This window comes from Hippopotamus amphibius, chromosome 7 (assembly GCF_030028045.1).
Source record: "Hippopotamus amphibius kiboko isolate mHipAmp2 chromosome 7, mHipAmp2.hap2, whole genome shotgun sequence".
In the NCBI taxonomy this organism is placed as follows: Eukaryota; Metazoa; Chordata; class Mammalia; order Artiodactyla; family Hippopotamidae; genus Hippopotamus; species Hippopotamus amphibius.
In genome coordinates this window covers 74,918,888-74,946,297 of record NC_080192.1, presented here as the reverse complement: position 1 = coordinate 74,946,297, position 27,410 = coordinate 74,918,888, and the positions used below count along the sequence as shown (strand labels likewise).

General features: G+C 49.6%; 1 protein-coding gene across 1 annotated transcript; it reads left to right on the top strand.

Moving 5' to 3' along the window:
• Positions 1 to 27,399, top strand: SNRNP200 (small nuclear ribonucleoprotein U5 subunit 200). Its single transcript, XM_057740519.1, has 45 exons — positions 1 to 177; positions 694 to 857; positions 2,694 to 2,865; positions 3,614 to 3,806; positions 4,272 to 4,327; positions 5,507 to 5,605; positions 5,993 to 6,145; positions 6,251 to 6,350; positions 6,512 to 6,648; positions 7,708 to 7,791; positions 7,888 to 8,061; positions 8,332 to 8,469; positions 8,674 to 8,829; positions 9,407 to 9,577; positions 10,946 to 11,139; positions 11,361 to 11,484; positions 12,945 to 13,094; positions 13,327 to 13,437; positions 13,956 to 14,087; positions 14,252 to 14,440; positions 14,783 to 14,980; positions 15,381 to 15,533; positions 15,646 to 15,726; positions 15,969 to 16,052; positions 16,684 to 16,790; positions 17,133 to 17,251; positions 17,549 to 17,703; positions 17,816 to 18,005; positions 18,168 to 18,341; positions 19,296 to 19,456; positions 19,771 to 19,998; positions 20,342 to 20,533; positions 20,623 to 20,801; positions 21,002 to 21,153; positions 22,325 to 22,433; positions 22,975 to 23,083; positions 23,588 to 23,777; positions 23,872 to 24,036; positions 24,262 to 24,383; positions 24,671 to 24,814; positions 24,910 to 25,086; positions 25,375 to 25,535; positions 25,625 to 25,706; positions 26,801 to 26,893; positions 26,992 to 27,399. The coding sequence occupies exons 1-45, from the start codon at positions 133 to 135 to the stop codon at positions 27,133 to 27,135; spliced, it is 6,411 nt and encodes a 2,136-aa protein (XP_057596502.1). The 5' UTR covers positions 1 to 132; the 3' UTR covers positions 27,136 to 27,399.
• The last annotated feature ends 11 nt before the right edge of the window (positions 27,400 to 27,410 follow it).

Genomic DNA, 27,410 nt, shown 5'->3' with positions numbered 1-27,410 from the left:
GGAGCCCATCTCTTTCTCCCTCCTGTGCGTCTCTCCTGCGTCGTTCCGGTGCGGCGGTAGTGGAGATTGGCGGCCGTTTGTAGCGTGAGGTAGAGGGAGCGGGGCTCTGAGACCCCCAGAGCAGCCGCGGCCATGGCGGATGTGACCGCCCGCAGCCTGCAGTACGAGTACAAGGCGGTGCGTGTGGGCTCGGCGGAGGGCTCTGGGCTGGGGAGTCCGGTGGGGAGCGGGAGGCTGAGGAAGGGAGTTTGTCTGAAGGCCTATGGGAGAACCGCTAAAGCCGAAGGGAAATCAGATCCCGGCGGAGGTGGGGGTACACGACGATAGGAATAACCTCTCTGGTGACTGGGGCGAGCGAGATGGCCTGAATGCTCTGCTAGGAGTGTTTGTCCCCTGTCCCCTCAGCGCTGTTCCCGCCCCCTTCCATATGTCATCCCCAACGTGCACGACACTTTTCCGGGGTCGGAGTTGTTATGAGCAGTGTTAGGAGCAAGCATTGTTCTACTCATTTGATTGCCCTTGGCTCATGCGCAAGTTATACGATGCGCTTCTTAAGGAAAACATCTTTATTCCGACTAGTGATCATCAGCACTTAATTGTTCCAGTTCTTTCTTTGTTATCAGCTGGTATCTCTGTGATACAGGAATTAGCCCTGCCTCTGTGAGAACTTTCATAATATTGTGATCTTTTCAGAACTCGAATCTTGTCCTCCAAGCTGACCGCTCTCTCATTGACCGGACTCGCCGTGATGAGCCCACAGGAGAGGTTCTATCCCTGGTTGGGAAGCTGGAGGGCACCCGGATGGGAGATAAGGCTCAACGGACCAAACCACAGATGCAAGAGGAAAGAAGAGCCAAGTGAGTACCAAGGGGAAAATGATTTTTCTTCAGATCCGAAGTCCATTTTCCCTTTGCATTTGATCAGTGTTTTTGCTGAATTGCTTGGTGCAAGGTGAGTCATCGGTGGCATTAAAACAACTTAGTGAAGTTAAAAACAGAACATAAGAATTGAAAGGTTCTTTGTCCTTAACAAGTGTACCTGAAGTGGAAAACAACTTTTAGATCCTTTTCCAGCATGCATTTCTCATCCATAGAGATCTTAATTTTCTTCATGGTATTTTGAAGACTCTTGGTAAACTCTTTTCTCAGTAACTCTTTTCTTTTTTTCTTTCTTTTTAAACAAATAAATGGATTTGTTTATTTGTTGGCTGCATTGGGATTTGTTGCTGTGTGCAGGATTTCTCTAGTTGCGGCGAGCAGGGGCTACTTCTCATTGTGTGCACGCGCTTCTCATTGTGGTGGCTTCTCTTGTTGGGGAGCATGGGCTCTAGGTGCGCAAGCTTAGGTAGTTGTGGCACGTGGGCTCAGTAGTTGTGGCTCGTGGGCTCAGTAGTTGTGGCTCACAGGCTCCAGAGTGCAAGCTCAGAAGTTGTGGTGCATGGGCTTAGTTGCTACACAGCATGTGGGATCTTCCTGAACCAGGGCTTGAAGCCATATCCCCTGCATTGGTAGGGGGGTTCTTAACCATTGCGCCACCAGGGAAGTCCCAGTAACTCTTTTCTTTTATTACTCTCCTACTTCTCTTCTCTGCTGTTGCCTGCTTCCACTTTTGTTGTTATAAACTACCATTCAAGCATGAAAAGCAGGTGTTTTGTTTTGCTTTTTTGTTGGGTTTTTTTTTTTTTTTTTTTTTTTTACTTTTGGAGAGTGATATATTTCCAAACTTAAAAAAAAAATCGTTGAACTTTATCTTACTGTTATCTTTCGACCCTAATCATCTCTGTTCTCCTCCTCTCTCGTGGTGAAGTCTCAAAAATTTGTCGGCTGTTTTTTGTTTTTTTTTTTAAATTTATTTATTTATGTATGTGTTGGCTGTGTTGGGTCTTTGTTGCTGTGCGTGGGGTTTCTTTTAGTTGCAGTGAGCAGGGACTACTTTTCGTTGTGGTTTGCTGGCTCCTCACTGCCGTGGCTTCTCTTATTGCAGAGCATGGGCTTGAGGCGTGTGGGCTTCAGTAGTTGAGGCACATGGGCTCAATAGTTGTGGCTCACGGGCTCTAGAGCACAGGCTCAATAGTTGTGGCACACGGGCTTAGTTGCTCCGCAGCATGTGGGATCTTCCTGGAGCAAGGATGGAACCCGTGTCCCCTGCATTGGCAGGCGGATTCTTAACCACTGCGCCACCTAGGAAGTCCCTATAGGCTGGGTTTTGATTAAAGCATTTGTGTTTGAAATGAGTTACATATCATTGCTCCTCCACTCTGCAAGGTTTGACTTCTTTTCCAGGAATCCATGTTAGTAGATTCCTTTGGAGCTTTAGTTCTCTGGCAAGAAAAAGAAAATGTGTCTGAGGGATAAAAAAAACGAGTCAAAATCCAATTGTATGATGTTGTCACATAAAGTATAATGGGGTTGTCTTTTTTAAATGAATGAGGAGGGTGTCGATTGTAACATTTAGTTCATTTAGTGAGAGAATGACAGAGTATTCCTCTTCTGTTACTGTGTTCCTGTAAAGAAATACTCCTGCAAGTGACTAAGGCCAAATGGGAATCATTTGCTGAGGTACAGATTTGTGGTGTGAATTAAATATTACCTGTGTGTCATGAAGCCGAGGGGAGGAGGGTGGGGTGGACTTGCTTTAGTCTTGCCTTTGAGAAGGAAGGTTCTGCCTGTTCAGCGTCACACTTTGTCCATTAGGCGAAGAAAGCGTGATGAGGACCGGCATGACATCAACAAGATGAAGGGTTATACTCTGCTCTCAGAGGGCATCGATGAGATGGTGGGCATCATCTATAAGCCCAAAACTAAGGAGACCCGGGAGACCTACGAAGTGCTGCTCAGCTTCATCCAGGCTGCCCTTGGGGACCAGGTGAGGCAGCCAGAGGGTGAAGCCATGGTTTTGGAGAGGGAGGAGGTCACGGCTGGGAGGCGCCAGAGGAACCTTGTCTGTGGATTTTCCTGTGTGGGCCATAGCAGAGTGCGAAAGTGGCTAATGTTTGCTGAGCTCCTACTTTATACGGGAGAGCACTTTACATGTCTTCTCTCTTTCATTCCTCACGTTAGCTCTGTGACTAGGCACTATTAATATTTACTTTCCATTCTATGGAAGAGAGGTGTGAGGCAAAGAGTCCTTTAAGTAATTTTCCCAAGTCACAGAGGTAGTGTTTGGCAGAGCCAGTGTATGAGCCCGATAGTCTGTGTCCAGAATCTGTGCTCTTCACATTACGCATGTGATTAGATTAAGGACCTCTGTGAGTCTCTGAGAGACTCTGGTGAGGTGGTTGCTAGAGGAGGTGAGGGTAAAGAATTACCGCAAGTTTGGCAGGCTAGGGCAGGACTGCGGAGTGCCTCTACCATCTGGAGTAATGTGGCAGACTGCTGTGGAAGCCGTGTCCATCTCCCTAAGACCACTTACCTGTATTTTTGAAACAGATGAGGCTTCCTCCAATTGTGTGACCCTTGGTAGCATTTTTAAATTAACATTAGTGAAAATGGTCAGAGCCTGGTATGCAGATTTTGAAGAGTTACAGCTCTTTACATCCTGTTGTCATACAAAGCTGGTCAGTGATATTCGTTATCTTAGTCTCATTGTTCTAATTTTTTCTTTTTTCCACCAGCCACGTGATATCCTTTGTGGGGCAGCTGATGAAGTTCTAGCCGTTTTAAAGAATGAAAAGCTTCGGGACAAGGAAAGAAGAAAGGAGATTGATCTGCTGCTGGGTCAGACAGATGATACCAGATACCACGTGCTAGTGAACTTGGGCAAAAAGATCACAGACTATGGTGGAGACAAGGAAATCCAGAATATGGGTGAGTGAGTTCTTTGTGTCCTGACAGTATTAACTGGCTGCTCGGTGACCCCTAAACATGATCTAGCCTCAGTCATTAAAGCATCTCTCTATAACCTGTTTGGTGTTTTTGGAGGAGTTATAATTGATGGACATCAGAACCCCTAGATTCCAGCAGCCATTTCTTACTCTGAGACACTTTTATTGAATGAACATGGGAGAAAACTTGGATAGGGTCCGGACAGGGCGTGGGGTGCAAGTGGTTGAGTGGGCTTGCTGGGCTGTGTGGAGGTTGTCAGGTTGGAGCAGGCCTCAGTGATGGCAGCACAGAAGGTTCTCTTATGTTGATCATTTGTCTGTTATTCCTTAGACCTTAGGTCTGTCCTGAGTCGAGGCAAGTCAGGCCATTAGGGAGGAAGTTAGCTCTCTGGTGCCTCATTTCGCTAACTGTTCTGTGTTGTGTTTTTCTAATCCCTCGCTGTTTCAGATGACAACATTGACGAGACATATGGTGTGAATGTACAGTTTGAGTCTGATGAGGAGGTAAGTGACGAGCAAACAGACCCAGTCTCGTCTTTGTTGTTGTTGTTGTTGCTGTTAAGGTAAGGGGACCAATTCTAGCGTAAAGAAGCTCCCTGACTTAAGCCAGGTAAGTTTTATGGTGTTGTATCAGTGTCAGATTTTGGCATAAGTAGTATTTTGCTGAAAAATTGTTGTGGCTATCTTTTTGGTTTATAAAGCAAATTTGAACTTATAAGTTGATATAATAATTGAAGATAAACCAAGTGGATCAGCAAAAAGAAAGAAAAAAGATAAGTAAAGTATGCACTTCATTGCGGGAATATGCTGTCACATTTTACTACATTCTAACCTTATTGTGATAATTTCCCTCTTCTCAGTACTGTGTCCTACTGCCAGTTTCAGAAAAAATGCACATTTGCCCAAGAGCATGGGCGTACTTAATACATGGTTGTTTAAGTAACAGTTGCAGCAGCCACTGGGGTTTACCATCTAATTAGAGTTTCTTGAATGTAACTAATAGGAACAAGTGGGACACTTGAAAAAATGTGCGAAGTTTCATTTGAGTTCTCAGTGGGTATTTGTCTCCTGAAAGGTAAAATGCCAGCTTTGAAACATCATAAACTAGGACAGGAAGAAAGGATAGCACAGGGGAGTCAGAGGAAAGAGCCTGGAACTGGAGCCGAGAGGGCTGAATTTTGGTCCTGTATATCCAGCAGGTCATTCTGCTCTAGTGTCTCCACCTGTCAAATGAGATGATTGAAATGGATGACTGCTGAGCCCCTTCCTGCAGTAGAGTTAGTAGGACTTCATGATTTTAAGTGGCAACAAATTAAAAGAAAGCTTTGCTCAGAGCATTCGTTCGTTGAACACACGCTTATTATTAAAGACCTGCTTTTAACATGACCCTGTGCTCAGTACACAGGGTCGGCAGGTGTGTGAGTAAAGACAGTAGTGAGCAAACGAAGTGTGGTCTCTGCGTTTCTGGTCACTGTGTGCTTTCCCAAGTGTGCTTCCGTATTGGTCCTTCCGTTAAATGTGCTCTGGAATGAGGCTGATCCTGGCTTCAGTAAGCTGTTGGATTCACTGCAGAAGTCTTTGTTCTAACCATGGAGCTTGTTTGAAGTGACTCAAGGGAGAGGTTCTCTGGTGATACCAGGGTCAGCTGCAGGTCACGAGTTGGGATTGGGGCTGTTTCCACAGGAAGGTGATGAAGATGTGTACGGGGAGGTTCGAGAGGAGGCATCTGATGACGACATGGAAGGGGACGAGGCTGTGGTGCGCTGCACCCTCTCAGCTAATGTGAGTACAGCTTGCTCTTGCCCGCTGCTGCAGGGCAGGTTATTTTGGGTGTAGGACTTCTTTCCCATACCTAGGTCCCATTATATATTACTTATTGAGCTACCCTTTTTATAGGGTGAGCCATGATAAACGTCTAGTGTCTTGATTTTCGTAAGATTTCAGCCAGTCTCAGTCACCCTCCTTCTGAAAGGCATGTGTTGATGAAATCTTGGTTGGTTTGGTATGCTCATGAACTCAATATACAGTCCCCCACCCCCCGCCCCCTCCCCGGAAAGCCCTCAGGAGAAGATAGGCTGTGGATGGCCGGTAGAGCTTTGCTGCAGGATGCTGAGAAAGCACTTGGGGCAGAGGGAGACGGAGTGAGCTCAGTGCCTGGTTACCTTGTAGCTCGTGGCCTCAGGGGAACTGATGAGTTCCAAGAAGAAGGATTTGCATCCCCGGGATATTGATGCCTTTTGGCTCCAGCGGCAGCTCAGTCGCTTCTATGATGATGCCATTGTGTCGCAAAAGAAGGCAGATGAAGTGTTGGAGATTTTGAAGGTACGGCTGGGATAACGTTTTTGTGTTCAGTGTATCTTAGCAGATGGGACAGAGTAGGAAGCTGATGGCTGTGTCCTCAATCGTGGTGTTACCTTCTCTCTGCAGACAGCCAGTGACGACCGGGAGTGTGAGAACCAGCTGGTTCTGCTCCTTGGTTTCAACACTTTTGACTTTATTAAGGTGTTGCGGCAGCACAGGATGATGAGTGAGTAAATACAGTGGACCCTTCTGTGTTGTGGGTGTGTGTGATGGAGGATGCGTTGCTTTCATAGCCTCACCATTTGTTCCATTTATTTTTCTTTCTACCCCAGGGTTGAAGGTTGATTTTATATCTCACCTTTCCTTTCTTCCTTTTGCCGTTGGCAGTTTTATACTGTACCTTGCTGGCCAGTGCACAGAGTGAAGCTGAAAAGGAAAGGATCATGGGAAAGATGGAAGCTGATCCCGAGCTGTCCAAGTTCCTCTACCAGCTCCACGAAACGGAGAAGGAGGATCTGATTCGGGTAAGGGCTCGGTTGGTTTATCTGTCTGATAACTGAGCTAGTGTATTTGCTTTGGAAAAGAATCACTAGTTAGAAGATTGCAGCATAAAGCCAAATTCCTATTAAAGGAGGAAGTTGAAGAAGTGAGTTATTTCTCCAGATTCTTTGAGTTTGCTCATTGGTACAGAGTGGAATCAACGCCTTCACGCTGGTGTGGTCGAGAGACCTGCTGCTGTTGTCACCAGCACCTGGGCGCTTCGCTGTTTTCACATAATAAGTCATGGTTCCAGAGATTCAGTGCCATCCCTCTCAGAATACCAATGGATTTTCTCAGAAAACTGCAACAAAGAATTCCACAGTGTATATGGAAACACAAAAGAACCTGAACAGTCCATACAATCTTAAGAAAGAAGCAGAACTTGGACATATCGTGCTGCCTGATTTCAAGCTAGGCTATAAACCTACAATCGTCTAGACAGTATGGCCTGGGCACACAAGAAATACACATAGATCCATGGAACAGATGTGAGAGCCCAGAAAGAAACCCACACTTATATGGTCAGTTCATCTATGACAAAGGAAGTGAGAATACACAAATGGGAAAAAGGTAGCCTCTTCAGTAAATGGCGTAGAAACAACAGCTACATACAGAAGAATCACTTTGGATTCCTTTCTCATACCATCTACAGTCACCACCTTAAAATAAATTAAAAACTTCCATGCAAAACCTGAAGACATAAAACTCCTAGAAGGAAAAAAAAGGTCATGGTGTCTACTGACAGTACAGGAACACAGTACGTGTTTGCAGTGTGTTTGACACTGTGTCCCTTAGGGATAGCCCTTGATACTGACTTGTTGAACGTCCACTTTTGAAACCCTGGGGTATTGTCCCTTGAAAGCGGGTTGATTTCATCATCCTGATGGTTCCCATGGCAAGTGTCTGAATGTAAAGGGCCACCTTTTTGTTTCAGGACTTACTAGTCAGCACCCATGAGTCAAGCTTCGCTAAGGGACTGAAAAGGACAAGAAGCTAGGATGGTGATGAATCGTTGCTAATCTTTCTGTCTTTTCCCATCATAGGAGGAGAGGTCCCGGAGAGAGCGAGTGCGTCAGTCCCGGATGGACACAGATCTGGAAACCATGGATCTGGACCAGGGTGGAGAGGTAGGTACCAGGGCTATTTCCAGGGCTGTGAGGGATGGAAACTCAATTTGTTCAGCTAGCTCACTTCCTTTGTATTCCTGTTTTTCATACTCCCAGGCACTGGCTCCGCGACAGGTTCTGGACTTGGAGGACCTAGTTTTTACCCAGGGGAGCCACTTCATGGCCAACAAACGCTGTCAGCTTCCTGATGGATCCTTCCGTCGCCAGCGCAAAGGCTATGAAGAGGTGCACGTGCCTGCTCTGAAGCCCAAGCCCTTCGGCTCTGAAGAAGTGAGTGCATTGCTTTTCTCAGTTTTCTGCTCTTCACCTCCCTTCGTTTGGATTTCCACCCACTGAGCACAGTGTGGCCTCATCTTACAGATAGTTTATTCCAGAAGTGGAAACTGCTGCAGAGTTGTCCCATTTTGATTTTGAGCCCAGGGGATAATATTGATCTCTCTGGTCTGGCCTTCAGTGGAGAGTTATGCAGGGAGGATGCTGGGAGATGCAATCTCGCAAAACCACATGCTGCTCATGGGATAAGTGTGGCCTGTTTTCTAGCAACTGCTCCCAGTGGAGAAGCTGCCCAAGTATGCCCAGGCTGGATTTGAGGGCTTCAAAACGCTGAATCGAATCCAGAGTAAGCTCTACCGTGCTGCGCTGGAGACGGACGAGAATCTGCTGCTCTGCGCTCCTACTGTAAGCACTGCCTGCCTGCTTTTTCCTCATGGAATGGAATGCGGTGTATTGTTCATCTCCATCCTTATCTCCTAATTCTTTATTCTTTGGTGGAAGAGATAAATGGTAGGATAAAATTCCCAGGACATGCTCTAGTTTGGTGATAAGCCTGTGGAAGTTGGGGCAGTGAGGTACACAGGCCTTCTTTTCCTTGACCTCCCTTAGGGTGCCGGTAAGACCAACGTGGCCCTGATGTGTATGCTCCGAGAGATAGGGAAGCACATTAACATGGACGGCACTATCAACGTGGACGACTTCAAGATCATCTACATTGCCCCCATGCGGTCTTTGGTGCAGGAGATGGTGGGCAGTTTTGGAAAGGTAAGGGGGTAGAACCTTCCTCCAGAAGATAGTGGGTGCAGCTGTCAAAGTATTGGGGACAGGCCTGGTGGTTCACTGCTTTTTATATCAGGGCTTTCCCGGAATGCCTTGTGTGATGTTTTTTTCCTCCTTCAAAGGTGGAACTTGACCCAAGTACAGAGTGTTTATGAAGCAAGAAAGTCCTGAATCTGTTTCGGACTTTTACAAGGGTTTATCATTTTTTTAATCTTCCCCTTAGCAGTTTTCTGCAGTTGGTATCATTTGCATTACTGGAGTATTTATGAATCACTCACATGGGTGGTTGGTAATAGGCCTAGTGTTATTCCAGGTCTGTTGTTTGCAAGCTTCCATTCCCCCTCTTATGTACAGAGCTCCCAGAGAGCCTTTTTCTGCTTCCTTAGCCCGAGTGTAAACTTGAATTTGTTTTAGAAATAAATGTTCATATGATTGATCTCATACACCTTATATTCCCTGATGGGTTGATACTTCTAATACCCCACACTCAGACTTCACAGACTGAGTGTGGAGTCCAGGGCCCTCCAAGCGTTCTTGCCTGACATGGCTCTCCTCCACCCAGCGCCTGGCCACATATGGCATCACTGTAGCAGAACTGACTGGCGACCACCAGCTGTGCAAGGAGGAGATCAGTGCCACTCAGATCATCGTCTGCACCCCTGAGAAGTGGGACATCATTACCCGCAAGGGTGGGGAGCGCACCTACACCCAGCTCGTGCGGCTCATCATTCTGGTGAGCAGGACTCCTTGTGGGAACTTGGAGCCCTGGCCTGGTTGAGGAGGGCTTGCTGAAATTTAATGCTAAGCTTTTCTTCAGTGCCTTTTTTCCAGTCACTGGTCTTTGTAATATCAGTTACTGTCATTATTGTTCTTACTGCTAAATGAGAATCTGCACCGAGTTGAAACATTTTCCAGTAGGTGCACGGTGTTTGCCATATTAGTCTTTGTATCTTCTTTATGTCTGAAATATTTTGAAAGAAATATAAACAAACAAAAAAATTACTTGTGTCTTCCCAGAACAAAGGGTTTTATAAGTAAATAATTCATTTTCAGAAAGAATGAGTTAGAGGTCAAATATTATGTTCCATCTACACAGAAGCACCCAGGGAGGAATGACCAAGTCTGAGTGTACTTTCTTTAGGTTGTCTGGGAAAGCAGAAAGGAGACCTTGTATGTTGAATTACAGCTCTCTAGAGCAGGGGTTGACAATCTGTGGCTACTGGTTTTTGTTTTTTGGTGTTGGGTTTTTTGTTTTGTTTGTTTTTTTTTTTTGCGGCACCACGCAGCTTGTGGGATCTCAGTTCTGGGACCAGGGATTGAACCCAGGCCACGGCAGTGAAAGCCCGGAATCCTAACCATAAGGACACCAGGGAGCTCCCTGGTTTTTGTTTTATTGGAACACAGCCAAATCCATTTGTTTATGTGTTGTTCACAGTTGTTTTTGTGCTGCAGTGACAGAATTGAGCATTTGTAAGGGACTGTGTGGCCCACAAACCAAAAGTATTGACTCTCTGGCCCTTTAAGAAAAAGATTGCCCAACCTCTGCTTATAGTCTGCTACTCAGAGTCTGGTTAGAAATGCAGACAGAATCTCAGACCCGACTCCCACCTGCTGAAATACAATGTGCATTTTAATAAGATTCCCTCCTGCCTTTGCATGCCTGCTGAAACTTGAGAAGCACTGCCTTAGGCTGTGTGAATTCTTTTGATGCATTGTATAATTTGTTCTTGGTAAAGATAACTGCCCAGAGGCAGCACCTTATTTGATATAAATATGGTCTGTTCAGAAGCTTCATTTTTAGTGAAGAAATTTGTCTTTGAGTGGAGTTATGAATTCATTACCCAAAGTGTCAGATTTTCTTACTGTAAAGCATTGTTGCAGTGAACCGCAGTAAAGCAGCTCATAGTCGGAGCGTGTTATTTCTTGGGGTATTTCACAGTGAATATTATCACATCCTTTGGGTTTCCCTTGCTTGGGATCTCTTTTCTTGTCTTCTTTACTTGGCATATTAGGTGTGTGCCTACAAAATGGGACTTCTTTCAGGAAAGGGGGCCACATGGCTCTAGTCCTACGGGTAATTTGCTGCCCTCCCATTCCTTAGGATGAGATCCATCTTCTCCACGATGACCGGGGTCCTGTCTTAGAAGCGTTGGTGGCCAGGACCATCCGGAACATTGAGATGACCCAAGAGGATGTCCGACTCATTGGCCTTAGCGCCACCCTCCCCAACTACGAAGATGTGGCCACCTTTCTGCGTGTGGATCCTGCAAAGGGCCTCTTCTACTTTGACAACAGGTATAAGAAAAGACTGGGAGATGTTTAACCAGGGTGACCTTCCTGCTGTCCTCCTCCTTTTCCAGGGAGCTCTATTAGATTGGGTTTTAGAATGGCCTTTGGGTTTTGATGTGATATGAATCCTAGAAGAGGAACATCTCTCCTTGGCAGTGAAAGGGATTGTTTATTTCCTCAGTGATTTTGTGCTAAAAGCCTCATTTGTTTAACTGTTGAACTTCTAGCTTCCGCCCAGTGCCTCTAGAACAGACTTATGTGGGCATCACGGAGAAAAAAGCTATCAAGCGTTTCCAGATCATGAATGAAATTGTCTATGAGAAAATCATGGAACATGCTGGAAAAAATCAGGTCTGTTATGGTTTCTTGTTATACTTTAACTCTGTTTTGAGTTTTTGACTTACTGATGATCAAGCAAGATTGACAAAGATAGAGAAGACACAAAACAAGTCACTAGTACCAGAAACGAGGTGGGATGTCACTGCAGAATCTGTTACCTTTGAAAGGTTATTAAAGGAATATTGTGAGAAACTTTACACATAAATTTGACAACCTAAAAGAAATGGGCCCATTCCTCAAAAACTACCAACTACCAAACAGTCTTGAGGAAATAGATAACCTGAATAACCTATAGCCAGTAAAAAAGTTGAATTTGTAACTTAAAAACTCTGAAAAAAAGAAATCACCAGGCACAAATAATCAGTCTGTCTATATTATCAAGGGTTCTTCCATAAAAAATTCAGGTGGCTTACACTAAAAATATAATAAAAATAAAGATGAAAATTAAAATTAGTGAAAGGGCATTTTACTAGGATGTATGATATAATTTTTTAATTGAACACTGAATTTTTTTTTTGAAGATTTATTATTTTATTTTTGGCTGTGTTGGGTTTTCGTTGCTGTGCATGGGCTTTCTCTAGTTGTGGTGAGCATGGGCTGCTCTTCGCTGAGGTGCGTGGGCTTCTCATTGCGGTGGCCTCTCTTGTTGCGGAACGGGCTCTAGGCGCGCCGGGCTTCCTAGTTGTGGCATGCAAGCTCAGTAGTTGTGGTGCACGGCACGTGGGATCTTCCCAGATCAGGGATTGAACCCATATCCCCTGCATTGGCAGGCAGATTCTTAACCACTGTGCAGGGAAGCACTGAACACTGAATATTTTTGTCTGATAAAAAGCATAAGAATTTAGATGAAGACACAAATCTTTTCTTGGAGCTAAATACTTGGAGCACTTTATTTCCTACAAAATAGTGCCTGTCTCATACTGAGACTTATTTCCTAAGTTGGTTTATAAAGGCCGGTGCTCATTATTTTGTATAACATTTTAGCAGCTTAGAATCTCATCAGGTACCTGAACACAAATTAATTAAGATTCCTGAATTTGCATCCATATTATATTTAAACTTGCTGTTTGGAATTCCTTGGCGGTCCAGTGGTTAGGACTCAGCACTTTCACTGCTGAGGCCCAGGTTCAGTCTCTCTTTGGGGAACTAAGATCCCTCAAGCCAAGTGGCATGGCCAAAAAAACAAAATAAATAAACTTGCTGTTAAAGATAGGGTGCTAAGAGTTAATTTCCCAGTTATAGGCTCCTCGTCACTGTACGTCACTGTACGTGGTAGGTTTGTTTGCTTTGGGTCTTGTGGGCTCTCTTAGGTTTCTGAGCCAGTGTGTATTTCCGCCATCGTCCCTCTTCAGGACCTCAGTTTCTACCTGATAATGGTACAGCCTCTGCTTCTGCTGCTGGTTCCCCAGGGCTGTGGGGGTGGCTGTTGCAGCTGTGTCTCTTGACTGTGGCACATTGTGGCTTCCACTCAGGTGCTGGTGTTTGTCCACTCCCGGAAGGAGACTGGGAAGACAGCCAGGGCCATCCGGGACATGTGCCTGGAGAAGGACACACTGGGTCTGTTTCTGAGAGAAGGCTCGGCCTCCACAGAAGTGCTTCGGACGGAAGCCGAGCAGTGCAAGGTGAGGCGAGACAGGCCCGGCTCTCATTCCTACCTGGTAACTGGCTCAATCCGAGTTGTCTGGGCGGTCCTCCAGGGCTGCATGATGGTGCTGTTTCACCCGGGGTGAGGTTTGATTGATTGTGGTTATGGGGACTAGGTGAGGGGCAGACTCTCTGCTGAACAGATTGCTTCGTCTCTGGGAGAGTTCCCTCAGGAAGGCTCACCTCGTCTTCTGTTCTTCTGTTCCACAGAACCTGGAGCTGAAGGATCTCCTGCCCTATGGCTTTGCTATTCATCACGCGGGCATGACCAGAGTTGACCGGACACTTGTAGAGGATCTTTTTGCTGATAAACACATTCAGGTGAGTGTGGGCAAAAGCACGGACAGAGGAGACGGGAAACATCGGAGGTTTGTGCTATATGTTTGCACCTGGTACTTCGTTGTTTCTGGCTCAGGTAACCCAGGTCAGAGGGGGTGGTGGTAGGTACAGTCAGTATAACGTCCTGCCACCTCTCCCGACTCTTCACGTCCTGCAAGAAGGAAGATGAGTGAGTTTAGGAAAGCATCTGAGACCCACAGCAAAGCAAACTTGTTGGTGAGTCCAGGCATCATCAGACAAGGCCTCATAAAGTCAGGACCTTGTTCATTCCCTGTCGCAGGAGAGTCTATATTTTTAATTGTCTAGTAACCGTAAGTTGATTCTTGAAGAGGTGAGGAACCCAAGGACTCCTTTCCTCTTTATTCTGGTGTTACATTGACAAGTACCGGACCCTCCTCGGTTCTGCTAGGCGCTCTGAGGCCAGTTGCCTAAAGAAGTCGAGGATATTAACCCATGGTGGTAATGCCTTCTTTCCTTATTACCTTGCCTTGCCTCTGTAGGTTTTGGTTTCCACAGCAACCCTGGCTTGGGGTGTGAATCTCCCTGCGCACACCGTCATCATCAAAGGCACCCAGGTGTACAGTCCAGAGAAGGGGCGCTGGACAGAACTGGGGGCACTGGACATCCTGCAGGTATGAAACTTTTGAGTTTATTTTCAGGGGGGAGAAGCATGTGTTTTATACATAGGAGGCCCAAAAGATGTCAGATGGAAGGTGAGGTTGTATAAAGTAGAAGCCTGGAATCAGACCCAGTAGCTCTGTGGCCATAGCCCTCTTGGTTGCTGTCTCTGACCTAGATGCTGGGACGAGCGGGAAGACCTCAGTATGACACCAAGGGCGAAGGCATACTCATCACTTCTCATGGGGAGCTGCAGTACTACCTGTCCCTCCTCAACCAGCAGCTTCCTATTGAGAGCCAGATGGTATCAAAGCTGCCCGACATGCTCAATGCGGAAATTGTGCTGGGGAACGTCCAGAACGCGAAGGTAGGGGAGGGCTCTGTCCTTGGCACCTCTTTTCTTCCTCAGAGAGGCCAGGGTGGTCTCGGTCATCATGCTATAGCCCCCAGCACTGGGGTCCTCGGACCCTGGCCCCACATCTTCAGTGTAAGCAGGCTCTCAAGCTTCTTGGGTGTGTGACTGACAGTTCCCCTTGTTGCCAAAATCTGAGAAAGAACTCTGTCTTCTTAATAATGAAATATTATAAACATTCACAGGACAGCATGATATATATTCTCATAGTTGGGAATTAATTTCTAAGTGCTCTGTGGGAGCGTTTCATGTGGACATCAGTTTTCCATGCTGAGACCCATAATCTGTCTCTTACAGGATGCGGTGAACTGGCTGGGCTATGCCTACCTGTATATCCGAATGCTCCGATCCCCAACCCTCTATGGCATCTCTCATGATGACCTCAAGGGAGATCCCCTGCTGGACCAGCGCCGACTGGATCTTGTCCATACTGCTGCCTTGATGCTGGATAAGAACAATCTGGTCAAGTACGACAAGAAGACGGGCAACTTCCAGGTGAGTGGACTGAGGGACGGAGGTCCCCCAGAAGTTGTAGCCCCAGGAGACGATTTTTCACATTGCTTTCTTGATTCGAGTACTGCCTAATTGCCCATTGCTTGGAACAGCAGAAAAACAGGTGGCATTGGACTGTGCCCTGTGAACCTAGGAACTTCTAAAATGGTATACAGTCTGACAGAGCTTCCTTTCTGTATCTTGAGCTGTGGTAGCTGATTCATCTCTCTTTTCTGTGTGGGCAACAAGTCTCTGTAGATCAGTTTATTGGGCCATCTTTCTTCCCGTGCTTGGGCCAGGCACTTGCAATGCTGTGAGCTCATCCAGTGGGCACCTGTTGTCCACAGTGAGAGGTTGACGCTTGTTAATGGTCGGTGTTGGATTGAATCTTCTGTCTTTGTAGGTGACAGAACTGGGCCGTATAGCCAGCCACTACTACATTACCAATGATACGGTACAGACCTACAACCAGCTGCTAAAGCCCACCCTGAGTGAGATTGAGCTTTTCAGAGTCTTCTCATTGTCCTCAGAGTTCAAGAACATCACCGTGAGAGAGGTGAGTCCGCCCAGCATGTTGTAACTGGAAGTTGGTACCCACCGCCACGTTGCTGGATGGTTCTCTCCTTGACCTCCTGGCTTCTCCTTGACCTGTTTCCTTCTTGTGGCAGGAGGAGAAGCTGGAGTTGCAGAAGTTGCTGGAGAGGGTGCCCATCCCTGTAAAGGAGAGCATTGAGGAGCCCAGTGCAAAGGTGAGCCCATCTCCGAAAGACGAACCTGGAATTTGGGTTTGTTCTTGGTAATCTGCTCAGTTTTCCCAGTTTCTGTGTCCTTCTCACATGTTCTTTTTACATGGAGTAAACGGTTATTTAATGTCTGTAAATCAAGGGCTCTAGATCTCACCTGGCATGGACACCCAGAGCAGTAACGTGATTCACTTTTCTTACATGGTTCAGTGATCAGCCTCCTTCTGGCTGACCTTGCTTTTTTCCAGATCAACGTGCTTCTCCAAGCTTTCATCTCGCAGCTGAAATTGGAGGGGTTTGCGTTGATGGCCGACATGGTATATGTTACCCAGGTGAGGGCAGAGTTGTGCCGCCTCTGATGAGTTCGCATCCCCTGTGTGCTGTGTGTCTGGTGAGAAGTAGGCATGACACTAGTGAGGGAGAGGGAGTGCTGAGCTGCGCCACAGGTGGCTTGTTGGCTGGTGCACGTGTGGTGTGGCTGCTCTGCTTTACTCATGTTGAGCACGTGGGAAGGTGAGGCCTTCGGAGAGATGCTGGGAGGCTCTGTGGGGAGATCCGTAACACACAGGGCCTGCTTCCCCGTGGTTCCACTATGGCTGCCGGGCTCCTAAATAAACCCAGAAATGGCAAAAGGCTTTATTAGCTACTCTTGGTCTCTCCCTCAGAGCAAGTCACTAGCACCCTTACTCTTGCTAGAAGCCTAAGTCACATGCTTTAAAATCACGCAGTGAGCGGTAGGTTACAATGCTGGGCAGTGACCTCTAGCTGCACTTCTCTCACTGTCCTGAGTCAGTGAGCATCTGCTGGGCAGGGGGGTGGGTAATGACAGAGGGACTTGGGTTTTGGGTTGGCGTGGTTTGTTGCATTGGAGCTTGAGGTAATGAAACCCTGTGTAGGGTGGCTGCATTATTAGGTCTGGGGACAGTGGGGACTTAACAGGGGGAATGCTTCATCTTTCCCCAGTCGGCTGGCCGCCTGATGCGTGCCATCTTTGAAATTGTCCTGAACCGAGGCTGGGCGCAGCTTACAGACAAGACCCTGAACCTCTGCAAGATGATTGACAAACGCATGTAAGGCCCAGTGAGCTGGAAGCTGGTCACAGGGTGGGGGTCCCTGGGCTGAGGGTGTCGTGAGAAAGCCTTAGAACGCATCCAATCTGGCCCTGTTGTGTGAAATGTGCGCCTGGGTGAACGTGGAGAAGGGGGCAGGCCCTTTGTGGGACGAGGAGCTGGGGAGTCCAGGAGGGTGGGGGTGAGTGTTGGCTCTCAAGTCTTGCTGCTGCCATAGCTGTAAATGTCTCTTTAGTGATCGTGTCTCCTGTGGCCACGGATCATCTGTTGGAGGCTGTGAGGAGAGTGGTTTGTTCCAGGCTCCACCCAAGGGACTGACAGGTCCATTTCCTTCCTGTACAGGTGGCAATCCATGTGTCCTCTGCGCCAGTTCCGGAAACTCCCTGAGGAGGTAGTGAAGAAGATTGAGAAGAAAAACTTCCCCTTCGAACGTCTCTATGACCTGAATCACAATGAGATAGGTGTGTGGGAAGCCGTCCCCCTTGTCTGCACAGCTCAGACATCTCCCTAAGCCTACCTGCTTTCCAGTTCCTAGACCTCGTGCCCTGACGTCCTGGGCTCACTGGTCTTGCCCCGCCAGTACTAGGCTCGCTCTTGGTCTCGAGGCTTTGAATCCTTGGGGCCGCACTGAGAGTGGAGGGAAGAGCCTGCCCCTGTGGAGTGGAATCACCCATTTCCCTCGGGGGCCCTCAGGGCTGGGTTCGCGGGTATGTTGGGCAGGCTGGGCTGCAGCCCTGTGCACTCTCGTGTCCTCGTAGGGGAGCTTATCCGCATGCCCAAGATGGGGAAGACCATCCACAAATACGTCCACCTGTTCCCCAAGCTGGAGCTGTCGGTGCACCTGCAGCCTATCACGCGTTCCACCCTGAAGGTGGAGCTGACCATCACGCCTGACTTCCAGTGGGATGAAAAGGTCAGGTTGTGCGAGGCAGGGGCCTGGTTTCAGAGGGACCTTGAGGAGAGTGGGATTGGAGGGCTGAGTCCCCGGCGGCTCACGTTCCTGTCACTTGTGCTCGTCTGGGCAGGTCCATGGTTCTTCAGAGGCGTTCTGGATTCTGGTGGAGGACGTGGACAGCGAGGTGATCCTGCACCACGAGTATTTCCTACTCAAAGCCAAGTACGCCCAGGACGAGCACCTCATTACGTTCTTCGTGCCCGTCTTTGAGCCGCTGCCCCCTCAGTACTTCATCCGCGTGGTGTCTGACCGCTGGCTCTGTGAGTGCATCTCCTCTGCGTGGTCCCCGGGTCAGGTCCTCCCGGTGCAGTTAGATGAGTGTCTTCTCCTTGTACTGGGCTGGACTTGGTTGGAAGAGTGGTGTGGGTGCTGCCTCGGGGATCCCAGTGTGCTGACTGCCCTTCCTGTTTCTTTTCTGGCAGCTTGTGAGACCCAGCTGCCTGTCTCTTTCCGGCATCTGATCCTACCAGAGAAGTACCCACCCCCAACTGAGCTTCTGGACCTGCAGCCCTTGCCGGTGTCTGCCCTGAGAAACAGTGCCTTTGAGAGCCTTTACCAAGATAAATTTCCTTTCTTCAACCCCATCCAGACCCAGGGTAGGTGTTTCTGTTTCCAGGTGGGCAGTTCCTTTGGAGGCCTTTTAAGGTTCCCTAGAGACAGGTTGGTTCTGCGGGAGGAGGGGGCTCAGGTGCTTGGCAGGTGTGGGAGCAAATCAGCGCCAACTGTTGGAGCAGCCAGGACGGCTTCCGTTCTCAGAAGCCCTCGGTTACTGTAAGATTTGCTTCACTGCTTTGCATGTGTCCCTGAGGAGGGTTGGTAGAGCAGGTCTTATCGTGGTGCACTGTCATTTCTCAGGCTCGGGCGGCTCCAGTATTGAACCAGAGTGTGCAGCGTTGACTGAAGCCTCCTCCCCCCTCATTGCTGTAAACGACAGCTGCGTCCCCAGAGCATGTCTCATGTTCTGAGTACTCTGGGCAGAGTGCATCCCGAGTGTTTTCTCTTTCATTCCTCCCATCAGTCCTATGAGGGATTTACTATTTGAGATACTATCACCAGTGTCCTGTTCTGCAGATGAGGAAACTGAGGCAGGGAGAGGCACCCCAGTTGAACCAGCTAATAAATAGTAGAACTTGACTTTACCCCAGTCTTGATGCCAGGGCTTAGGCTTTTACCTTCTCTGTGTATTAGACTCTTTCCAGGAAACAGAAGAGGGTTAGAGGAGCAGGGAGGGGAGCCCGTTCCCTTTGGTTCAGCATCCTGGTTCCTGAGAAGAGTGGCAGAGGAGCTAGGAGCAAGCCCTGGTCTCCTTTGCTTCTGTTGTCCTCTTGCAAATCTCCAGGGGCCCTGAACTCCTGATCTTGGGCTCTTCCTCTCCACCTCTTGTGTGGGAAGGAGCAGGTGAGGGGAGAGATGTTGCAGGCCCGACTGCAGTTGGGGGCCCTGCGCCGTTGCCCCTCGTGGTCGCCACTCTGGACTGACTCGCTGAGTTTCCCACGTGGCTTCTGTCGAGTCTCGCTCAGGGTTCACGCTGCCTCTCTGTCGGTTCTCAGTGTTTAACACCGTGTACAACAGCGATGACAACGTGTTTGTGGGGGCCCCCACGGGCAGCGGGAAGACCATCTGCGCGGAGTTCGCCATCCTGCGGATGCTGCTGCAGAACTCGGAGGGGCGCTGCGTCTACATCACCCCCATGGAGGCTCTGGCGGAGCAGGTGTGTCACGTGCCAATTTTCCCACAAACCGTTTTCATCTCTGAGTCCAGATCAAGGTTTTCTGAGCCCTGAAGTTTGCAGAGCCAACTGGGGCAAAATTGTTTGCCTGCTGGTGGCCATTTCCTCAGTTGTATACTAAAGAAAACCTCTCCGGTCACTTAAAGGTTGGTGTGTGATTACCAAGTATTTAGCTTGAGATCTGCAGGGCGACAGGTCTATGTGTTTGGCTTCTCGGGTCTTTCTCATGATGAATGAAGTGATGCCTGACGTGGCCTGATGTTTTTCTGCGCTCCCTCCCTCCGCCCGCCTGCCAGGTGTACATGGACTGGTACGAGAAGTTCCAGGACAGACTCAACAAGAAGGTGGTGCTGCTGACGGGGGAGACCAGCACGGACCTGAAGCTTCTGGGCAAAGGCAACATCATCATCAGCACCCCCGAGAAGTGGGACATCCTTTCCCGGCGGTGGAAGCAGCGCAAGAACGTCCAGAACATCAACCTCTTCGTGGTGGATGAGGTCCACCTTATCGGGGGCGAGAATGGGGTACGGCTTGACCTTGTAGCACAGGAGGGGGCTTGGGACCGGCAGCGTAGCCTTGGCCTTCGGCCTTATGTGTGGGCCCGAGGCCAGAGACTAGGGGCTTTTCCTAAGAGGATTCTGCCTGTCACCTTATTCCAAAAGGATGACCTGAGATGTTTTTGTAGTTTTTTGGAGAGTAGCATCGCTTAGCGGAGATTGGCTAAGGAGAAGGTGGACCCAAAGACGGGAGAGCCCCTAATTAGAAAGAATTAGGAGATCGTTTCAAGTGTATTGGGCTGCACATGAAGGTAGCTCAGGGCTGAGGAGGAAGCACCTGGCCTACAGTGACTCCCCTCCCTCTTCCCAGCCTGTCCTAGAGGTGATCTGTTCCCGGATGCGCTACATCTCCTCCCAGATCGAGCGGCCCATCCGCATTGTGGCCCTCAGCTCCTCGCTCTCCAACGCGAAGGATGTGGCCCACTGGCTGGGGTGCAGCGCCACGTCCACCTTCAACTTCCACCCGAACGTGCGCCCCGTGCCCTTGGAGCTGCACATCCAGGTGGGACCTGCTCTTCCCGTTCCCGTGTGGCCTCACAAAGTCCGGGGCTCCGTGGGTTTGTAACCTCCTTTCTCCTTCCTTGGTCTCAGGGCTTCAACATTAGCCACACGCAGACTCGCCTGCTGTCCATGGCCAAGCCCGTGTACCACGCCATCACTAAGCACTCGCCCAAGAAGCCTGTCATCGTCTTCGTTCCGTCTCGCAAGCAGACGCGCCTCACCGCCATCGACATCCTCACCACGTGTGCGGCCGACATCCAACGGCAGAGGTGGGCGGGGCCTGGCTCCTGGGGACCCGTTGCGGGGTGGGGCGCAGTGTTGGCCTGAGTGAGACTGGTCCACCCTCCTGGGTGTTCTTTTCACAGGGGTGGGGTGGCCCCAGCCTGGCTCGGGGCTGGGCGGTGCCCAGCTGGAAGGGTATGTGGGTGGTGGCACCGCTCTGGGCTGAGTCGGTGTTTGTGCCGCCCAGGTTCCTGCACTGCACTGAGAAGGACCTGATCCCCTACCTGGAGAAGCTGAGTGACAGCACGCTCAAGGAGACCTTGCTGAACGGTGTAGGCTACCTGCACGAGGGGCTCAGCCCCATGGAGCGGCGCCTGGTGGAACAGCTCTTCAGCTCAGGTAGAGAACAAGCTTTGAGGTGCAGAGTGAGACTAGATCCAAGGGTGTCAGGGGGCTGTGTGTTGAATTTTTTTATAAATTTATTTATTTATTTGGCTGTGTTGGGTCTTTGTTGCTGCACACAGGCTTTCTCTAGTTGCGGCGAGCGGGGGCTACTCTTCGTTGAGGTGCGCAGGCTCCTCATTGCGGTGGCTTCTCTTGTAGTGGAACACGGGCTCAATAGTTGTGGCTCATGGGCTCTAAAGCTCAGGCTTAATAGTTGTGGCATACGAGCTTAGTTGCTCCGTGGCATGTGCAATCTTCCTGGAGCAGGGATTGAACCTGTGTCCCCTGCATTGGCAGGCGGATTCTTAACCACTGTGCCACCTAGGAAGCCCATGTGTGTTGAACTTTCAGGCGTGGGTCATATTTCTCTCAAAGCACACTAGTCATTTTCATAACGTGTATCAGCTTATTTTGTATTTTATTTGATTCTCTCAATGAAGGTGGGACAAATATTACCCCTACTTGCTGGATAAGAAAACAGGCAGACACATAGGTTGTGCTCTTTCAGAACCTGGTTTTTCAGACTAGGACCTTTGGCCATGTTTTCCATGGAGACCAGACTTGGCAGGGTGGTTAGGCCTTACAGATGGAGAAAACTCTGTGATCTCCCTTGGGCGGCTGTGGGCCTCTGTCCCTTGTCGACGTCGGGCATTTCGTGCAGAGTATTACCATTTGGACAGTGCTTAGTGGAGCTGCAGTGGAGCTGCTCCTGCCAGGATGGTTACTGTCACTCTTTGACCCCTGAATCGGCCTGGTTTGGGGCACCCCCGGGCTTGGTTTTGCTGCCATGTACTAGCCAGCCCGCGGCTGCATTGGCCTTAGCACTTCCCAGTCGGCAAGGCCCCTCTGTCACACAGGAGTGTGAGCCTAGCTTTCCCTGGGCTTGGGCTTCTCTTCCAGGACGACCTTGTTTCCTCCAGAGAGCCCCCCAGCAGAGCAGCAGTGACATAGAGCCACTTCCTGTAGTACTGCGTTAGTCTCTTAGTCATTAAACCTTGTTCACTGCAAGCTTTGCTCTGAGTTGTGAAATGTAGCACAGATAAGCCACTACCTGTCCAGGATGCAGCGTGTCCTGCCTCGCCCAGTGAGCCCTGCGCTCAGTCTCCTCCTTCTCTCTGCTGCTCAGGGGCTATCCAGGTGGTGGTGGCTTCTCGGAGTCTCTGCTGGGGCATGAATGTGGCTGCCCACCTGGTGATCATCATGGACACCCAGTACTACAACGGCAAGATCCACGCGTGAGTACAGCTGTGCTCTGCGTCTACAGGACCCTCCCTCCTAAGATGAACGGAACGTCTGCAGAGCCAGAAGCTTGCTATTGTGAAGAAGAGGTGTTAGGGAAATAAACAGCGAGCCGAGATCCCACCCCAGCCAGGGTTTTATTTATATGGACTTATTTTTAATGTGTGAACCTGCTTTAGGTTTGGTTTTTGCGTTGGGTTGACTTGATCACTCATGAACTATATAGTTGTGAAGTTGGGAAGCCTGCCTTAACGTATTAGGTCCTTCAATAGGGAGTTATTTGGTTATTGACATTAGATGGGGTAATAGCTTTGGGTCAAGGACCCGAGCAACAAAGTCATGTCTCTTACACTTGAAAACTGAAGTGAAGTATAGCTAACGTGAAACTACTGCCTGAACACAGGAACTCGTAAACACAGTTTTGCCATGATTCCCACGTCTCCGAATATTTGCATTTTATTTGACGTTGAGGGAGTCAGCCTCCTGAGTAGGGTCTCTGTGGCTGCAGCTTCGCCTCCTCTCCCCTCCTGTCTCCAGGTACGTGGATTACCCCATCTACGACGTGCTGCAGATGGTGGGGCACGCCAACCGCCCTTTGCAGGACGACGAGGGCCGCTGCGTCATCATGTGCCAGGGCTCCAAAAAGGTCAGCCTGGGCCTTTCTGTCTTTTCATCCTCGGCCTCAGGACCGATTCTTTCATTTCTCTTTCAATAGATGTCTTTACTTGATATTTTATATTCATCTTATCAACTTCTGCCTCTTTTATTTTCCACATCGTTTTTGTAACAAGCCTCTAGGCTGCATAGAATTCTGTAGCCTTCAGTTTTGGCTACTGCTGTTGGCTCTGTGTGTTGAGGTCTTTGCCCTCTGGCTGGTTCCATCGTCCCTCGTGCTCTGCTCAGCCTGTGGGACGTGGTGTACCCCCGTCTCCACTGCAGAAGTAACCAGTGAGGCCAGTGGGGAAAGGCATACATGCCCAAGTCTCCAGGTCCAGACCCAGCTCACCTTGTCTGTGCAGCTGGTTTCTTCCATTTTGTATTAGCTGTGTCTGGCTGTCACTCAGGGGCCATCCGCTGTGGATTTGCCCTTGGGCTTCTCTTTGTGACCATATTATCATTGACTCTTTTTTTTTTGTCTCCTTTCCCATAGGATTTCTTCAAAAAGTTCTTATATGAGCCTTTGCCAGTAGAGTCTCACCTGGACCACTGTATGCATGACCACTTCAATGCTGAGATTGTCACCAAGACCATTGAGAACAAGCAGGATGCTGTGGACTACCTCACCTGGACCTTTCTGTACCGCCGCATGACACAGAACCCCAATTATTACAACCTGCAGGGTCAGTGGTTTTGGAGCACATTATCCTTTTGCGGTTTTCATAGCCCTTGCTCGCCATCTCCCTGTGACTCCGCGCTTACCTCTCACCTTCACAGGCATCTCCCATCGTCACCTGTCTGACCACTTGTCGGAGCTCGTGGAACAGACCCTGAGTGACCTGGAGCAGTCCAAGTGCATCAGCATCGAGGATGAGATGGACGTGGCGCCTCTGAACCTGGGCATGATCGCTGCCTACTATTACATCAACTACACCACCATTGGTGAGGGCTGGCAGAGGCTGGGTCTGTGTGGAGCCTGAGCTGGAGGGATCTTATGCAGGGTCTGCAGCCCGGGGGGTGAGAGATGACGATGCCTCTGGTGCCCCATGTGTTTGTCAGAGGGACGCATCACAGGGTAGAGCTGGGCTAGCCCAGGAGTTAACTCTCTCCTCTCTGCTCCTTCTCTGCCTGCTTTGACTCCTCCCAAATCTTCCCTGTTTTTCTCAGAGCTCTTCAGCATGTCTCTGAATGCCAAGACCAAGGTGCGCGGGCTTATCGAGATCATCTCCAATGCGGCTGAGTATGAGAACATTCCCATCCGGCACCATGAAGACAACCTCCTGCGGCAGGTGAGGGCATCTCAGCTTCAGGAGAACATCCTTGGAGCTGAAACCTGACCTGTGTGCCCAGAGCACGTGATCCCCCTGTCACCACAGGAAAACACCAAGCCCTCCTCCCCACTGACCTCCCTCACACACCTCCACACACATCTCCACCCTTACCACCCACAGCCTCCCATCCAGCCCTCTGAGTTTCGAACGGTTATGAGCCTGGGACAGGTGGTGCTTTGGGCCTGAGAGCTGGTCTCAGGCAGGGTCAGCTGTTCTCCAGCAGCTCTTTTTCTTCCACTTTCCAGTTGGCCCAGAAGGTCCCCCACAAGCTGAATAACCCTAAGTTCAACGACCCACATGTCAAGACCAACCTGCTTCTGCAGGCTCACCTGTCCCGCATGCAGCTGAGTGCTGAGCTGCAGTCGGATACAGAGGAGATCCTTAGCAAGGTATCGAATGGTGTGGGGGGAGGGGAGGGGGCCCACGTGGCCTGCGAAGCAGCGGTTCCAACCCTGCCTGCTCTCGCTCTCCTGTCCCTGTTCAGGCCATCCGGCTCATCCAGGCCTGTGTGGATGTCCTCTCCAGCAACGGGTGGCTCAGCCCGGCTCTGGCAGCCATGGAGTTGGCCCAGATGGTCACCCAGGCCATGTGGTCCAAGGACTCATACCTGAAACAGCTGCCACACTTCACCTCAGAGCACATCAAACGCTGCACAGACAAGGTGAGCTGGGCCTGGACCTGGAATGTTGGGTGGCTGAGCCTGGGAGCTGAGCGTCCTGCACTGGAGGTGGCTGTGGGAGGGGAGACTTCTCGTTCTGGTTTCTCTGAAGGTGTTAGCCATGGAGGTGCTAGGGAGCCTGACCGTTCTGGGCTGTGTTCTTCTGAAGCCGTGTCTTCTTTACATGATCTGATAGCACAGGAAGTAAAATTAGCCGCTCTTTGGAGCCGGTTTCCTCTGCTGCTAGTCTGTGTTCGCTCTTCTTTCCTGACCTCTGAACACCTGCTGCAGGGGGTGGAGAGTGTTTTCGACATCATGGAGATGGAAGATGAAGAGCGAAACGCGTTGCTTCAGCTGTCTGACAGCCAGATCGCCGACGTGGCCCGCTTCTGTAACCGCTACCCCAACATCGAGCTGTCCTACGAAGTGGTGGACAAGGACAGCATCCGCAGGTGAGCCAGAGAGCACCGGGTGTGGGCCCACCCCCCCGCAGGTCCCTGCTGGGCACAGCCGTGATGGGTGCCTGCATTTCTCTTCACAGTGGCGGGCCAGTTGTGGTGCTGGTGCAGCTGGAGCGAGAGGAGGAAGTTACAGGCCCTGTGATCGCGCCTCTCTTCCCACAGGTACGTCCTGGGAGTGGGGGTTCCCAGGGGTCCACTTGAGGCCCTACCCATTGGCTAGAGTCTGGGCTACAAGGGTACATAGTCACGGAGGGAGGGAAATTTCGAGTAATGACGAAGTCGCAAGGCTGAGGATTACTCTTCGGGCCGTGGGTGTTTTTTGTGTGGGAGTTTTTGGTGGCTTTTCTTGCTTTAAGGCAATTTAGGGGACTGGTTGTTGTTGAAAGCCCCAGTCGTGCGGTGTTGTTGACGTCATGGCTGTGAAGAAGCATTTGTCTTTAACCCTCAATGGCTCCAGGGGACTTCCTTGATGGTCCAGTGGTTAAGACTCCCTGCTGCCAACACAGGGTCACAGGGTCAGTCCGTTGTCGGGAAACTGAGATCCCACATGCTGCTCGGCCAAAAAGAAAAAAAGAGCCTGCAGGACAGTTGGGCTTTTCTAGTTGGTGTTTCTTCACTCTCCTCTCTCACAGCTGCTTACTCAGCTTCCAGTGCTTGGTTCTTTACCACCAAAAAGGAAATCTGATCCCTTATACGGGAGAATAATTGAAGGCTGAAAGGAGAAGCCAGATACACTATAATGTTTAATTTTACAGACTAGTTATTTAATAGGCTCTGAGGAAAGAGCACTTTAAAATGGAATTCTTGGGTTTTCTGACAGTGGTGCGGCCAGCAGAGAGGGATCCTTGGTAGACGCAAGGCCTACATTTTGGATCCTCTCTGCTGGCAGGCTTACCTCCATGTTAACATGTTTTTCTCCTCTGGCATATATGCCTTTTACTTAGAAGGGTCTCTGAGGAATTCAGAGCTGCCGGGCCCCAAAGACTAGATATCTGATAGTGGACTCTCAGATTTAGTGTCCGGCACTAAATGGGAGAAGGTACTTTGGGATGAGGAAATGAGCCAGAACCAACAAATGAGTTCTTTTAAGTAAAAGACTGTGAGATACCAGTCTTAGTTCTATCAAATTATATTTCGGGAGGAAGTTTTAGAAAGCTTCCTTTCTGGTTTCTATTTTCTTACTTTTGTAACTTTTCTCCTGGTGTCATGGCCATCAAGTTTTACGTGCTGACGTTGTTGGCTTTTGGTCACTATAGAAACGTGAAGAGGGCTGGTGGGTGGTGATTGGAGATGCCAAGTCGAATAGCCTCATCTCCATCAAGAGGCTGACCCTGCAGCAGAAGGCCAAGGTGAGTGTGTCCCCTGCCCCCAGTGTTGCGAGATGGGGCAGGGCGAGCCCCATCTTCCCATGTCTGAGCTGGCCCTGAGTTCTGCCTGCTCTCTCCAGGTGAAGCTCGACTTTGTGGCCCCGGCCACTGGCGCCCACAACTACACTCTGTACTTCATGAGCGACGCTTACATGGGATGTGACCAGGAGTACAAATTCAGTGTGGATGTGAAAGAAGCCGAGACAGACAGTGACTCAGACTGAGCCCAGAGGCATTTGCTCTTACACAGAGAAGAGCTGGACCTGAGTTTGGTACTTGTACGCTGTTATGGGACCTCAATCGTGGAGACCCGGTCTGTCTGTGTGAGCCGCTGCGGTCCCAGCCCACCCCAGTACTTTCCCCTGTCTCCCTTGCTATCCATACTTTGGCTCTCGTGTCTGCAGGTGTCAAGCATAAACTGTGTACAGCATTTTTAGGCATGTTCTTTATAGTTCTTTTTGTCACACATTCTAATAAAATGACGTGGAGAAACCATTTG

Coding starts and splice junctions, on each gene's coding strand:
- SNRNP200 (XM_057740519.1), top strand. CDS start 133: ATGGCGGATGTGACCGCCCGCAGCCTGCAGTACGAGTACAAGGCG. Junction 7,792..7,887: donor ATCTGGACCAGGGTGGAGAG/GTAGGTACCAGG, acceptor TCATACTCCCAG/GCACTGGCTCCGCGACAGGT. Junction 20,534..20,622: donor CCTTGGAGCTGCACATCCAG/GTGGGACCTGCT, acceptor CCTTGGTCTCAG/GGCTTCAACATTAGCCACAC.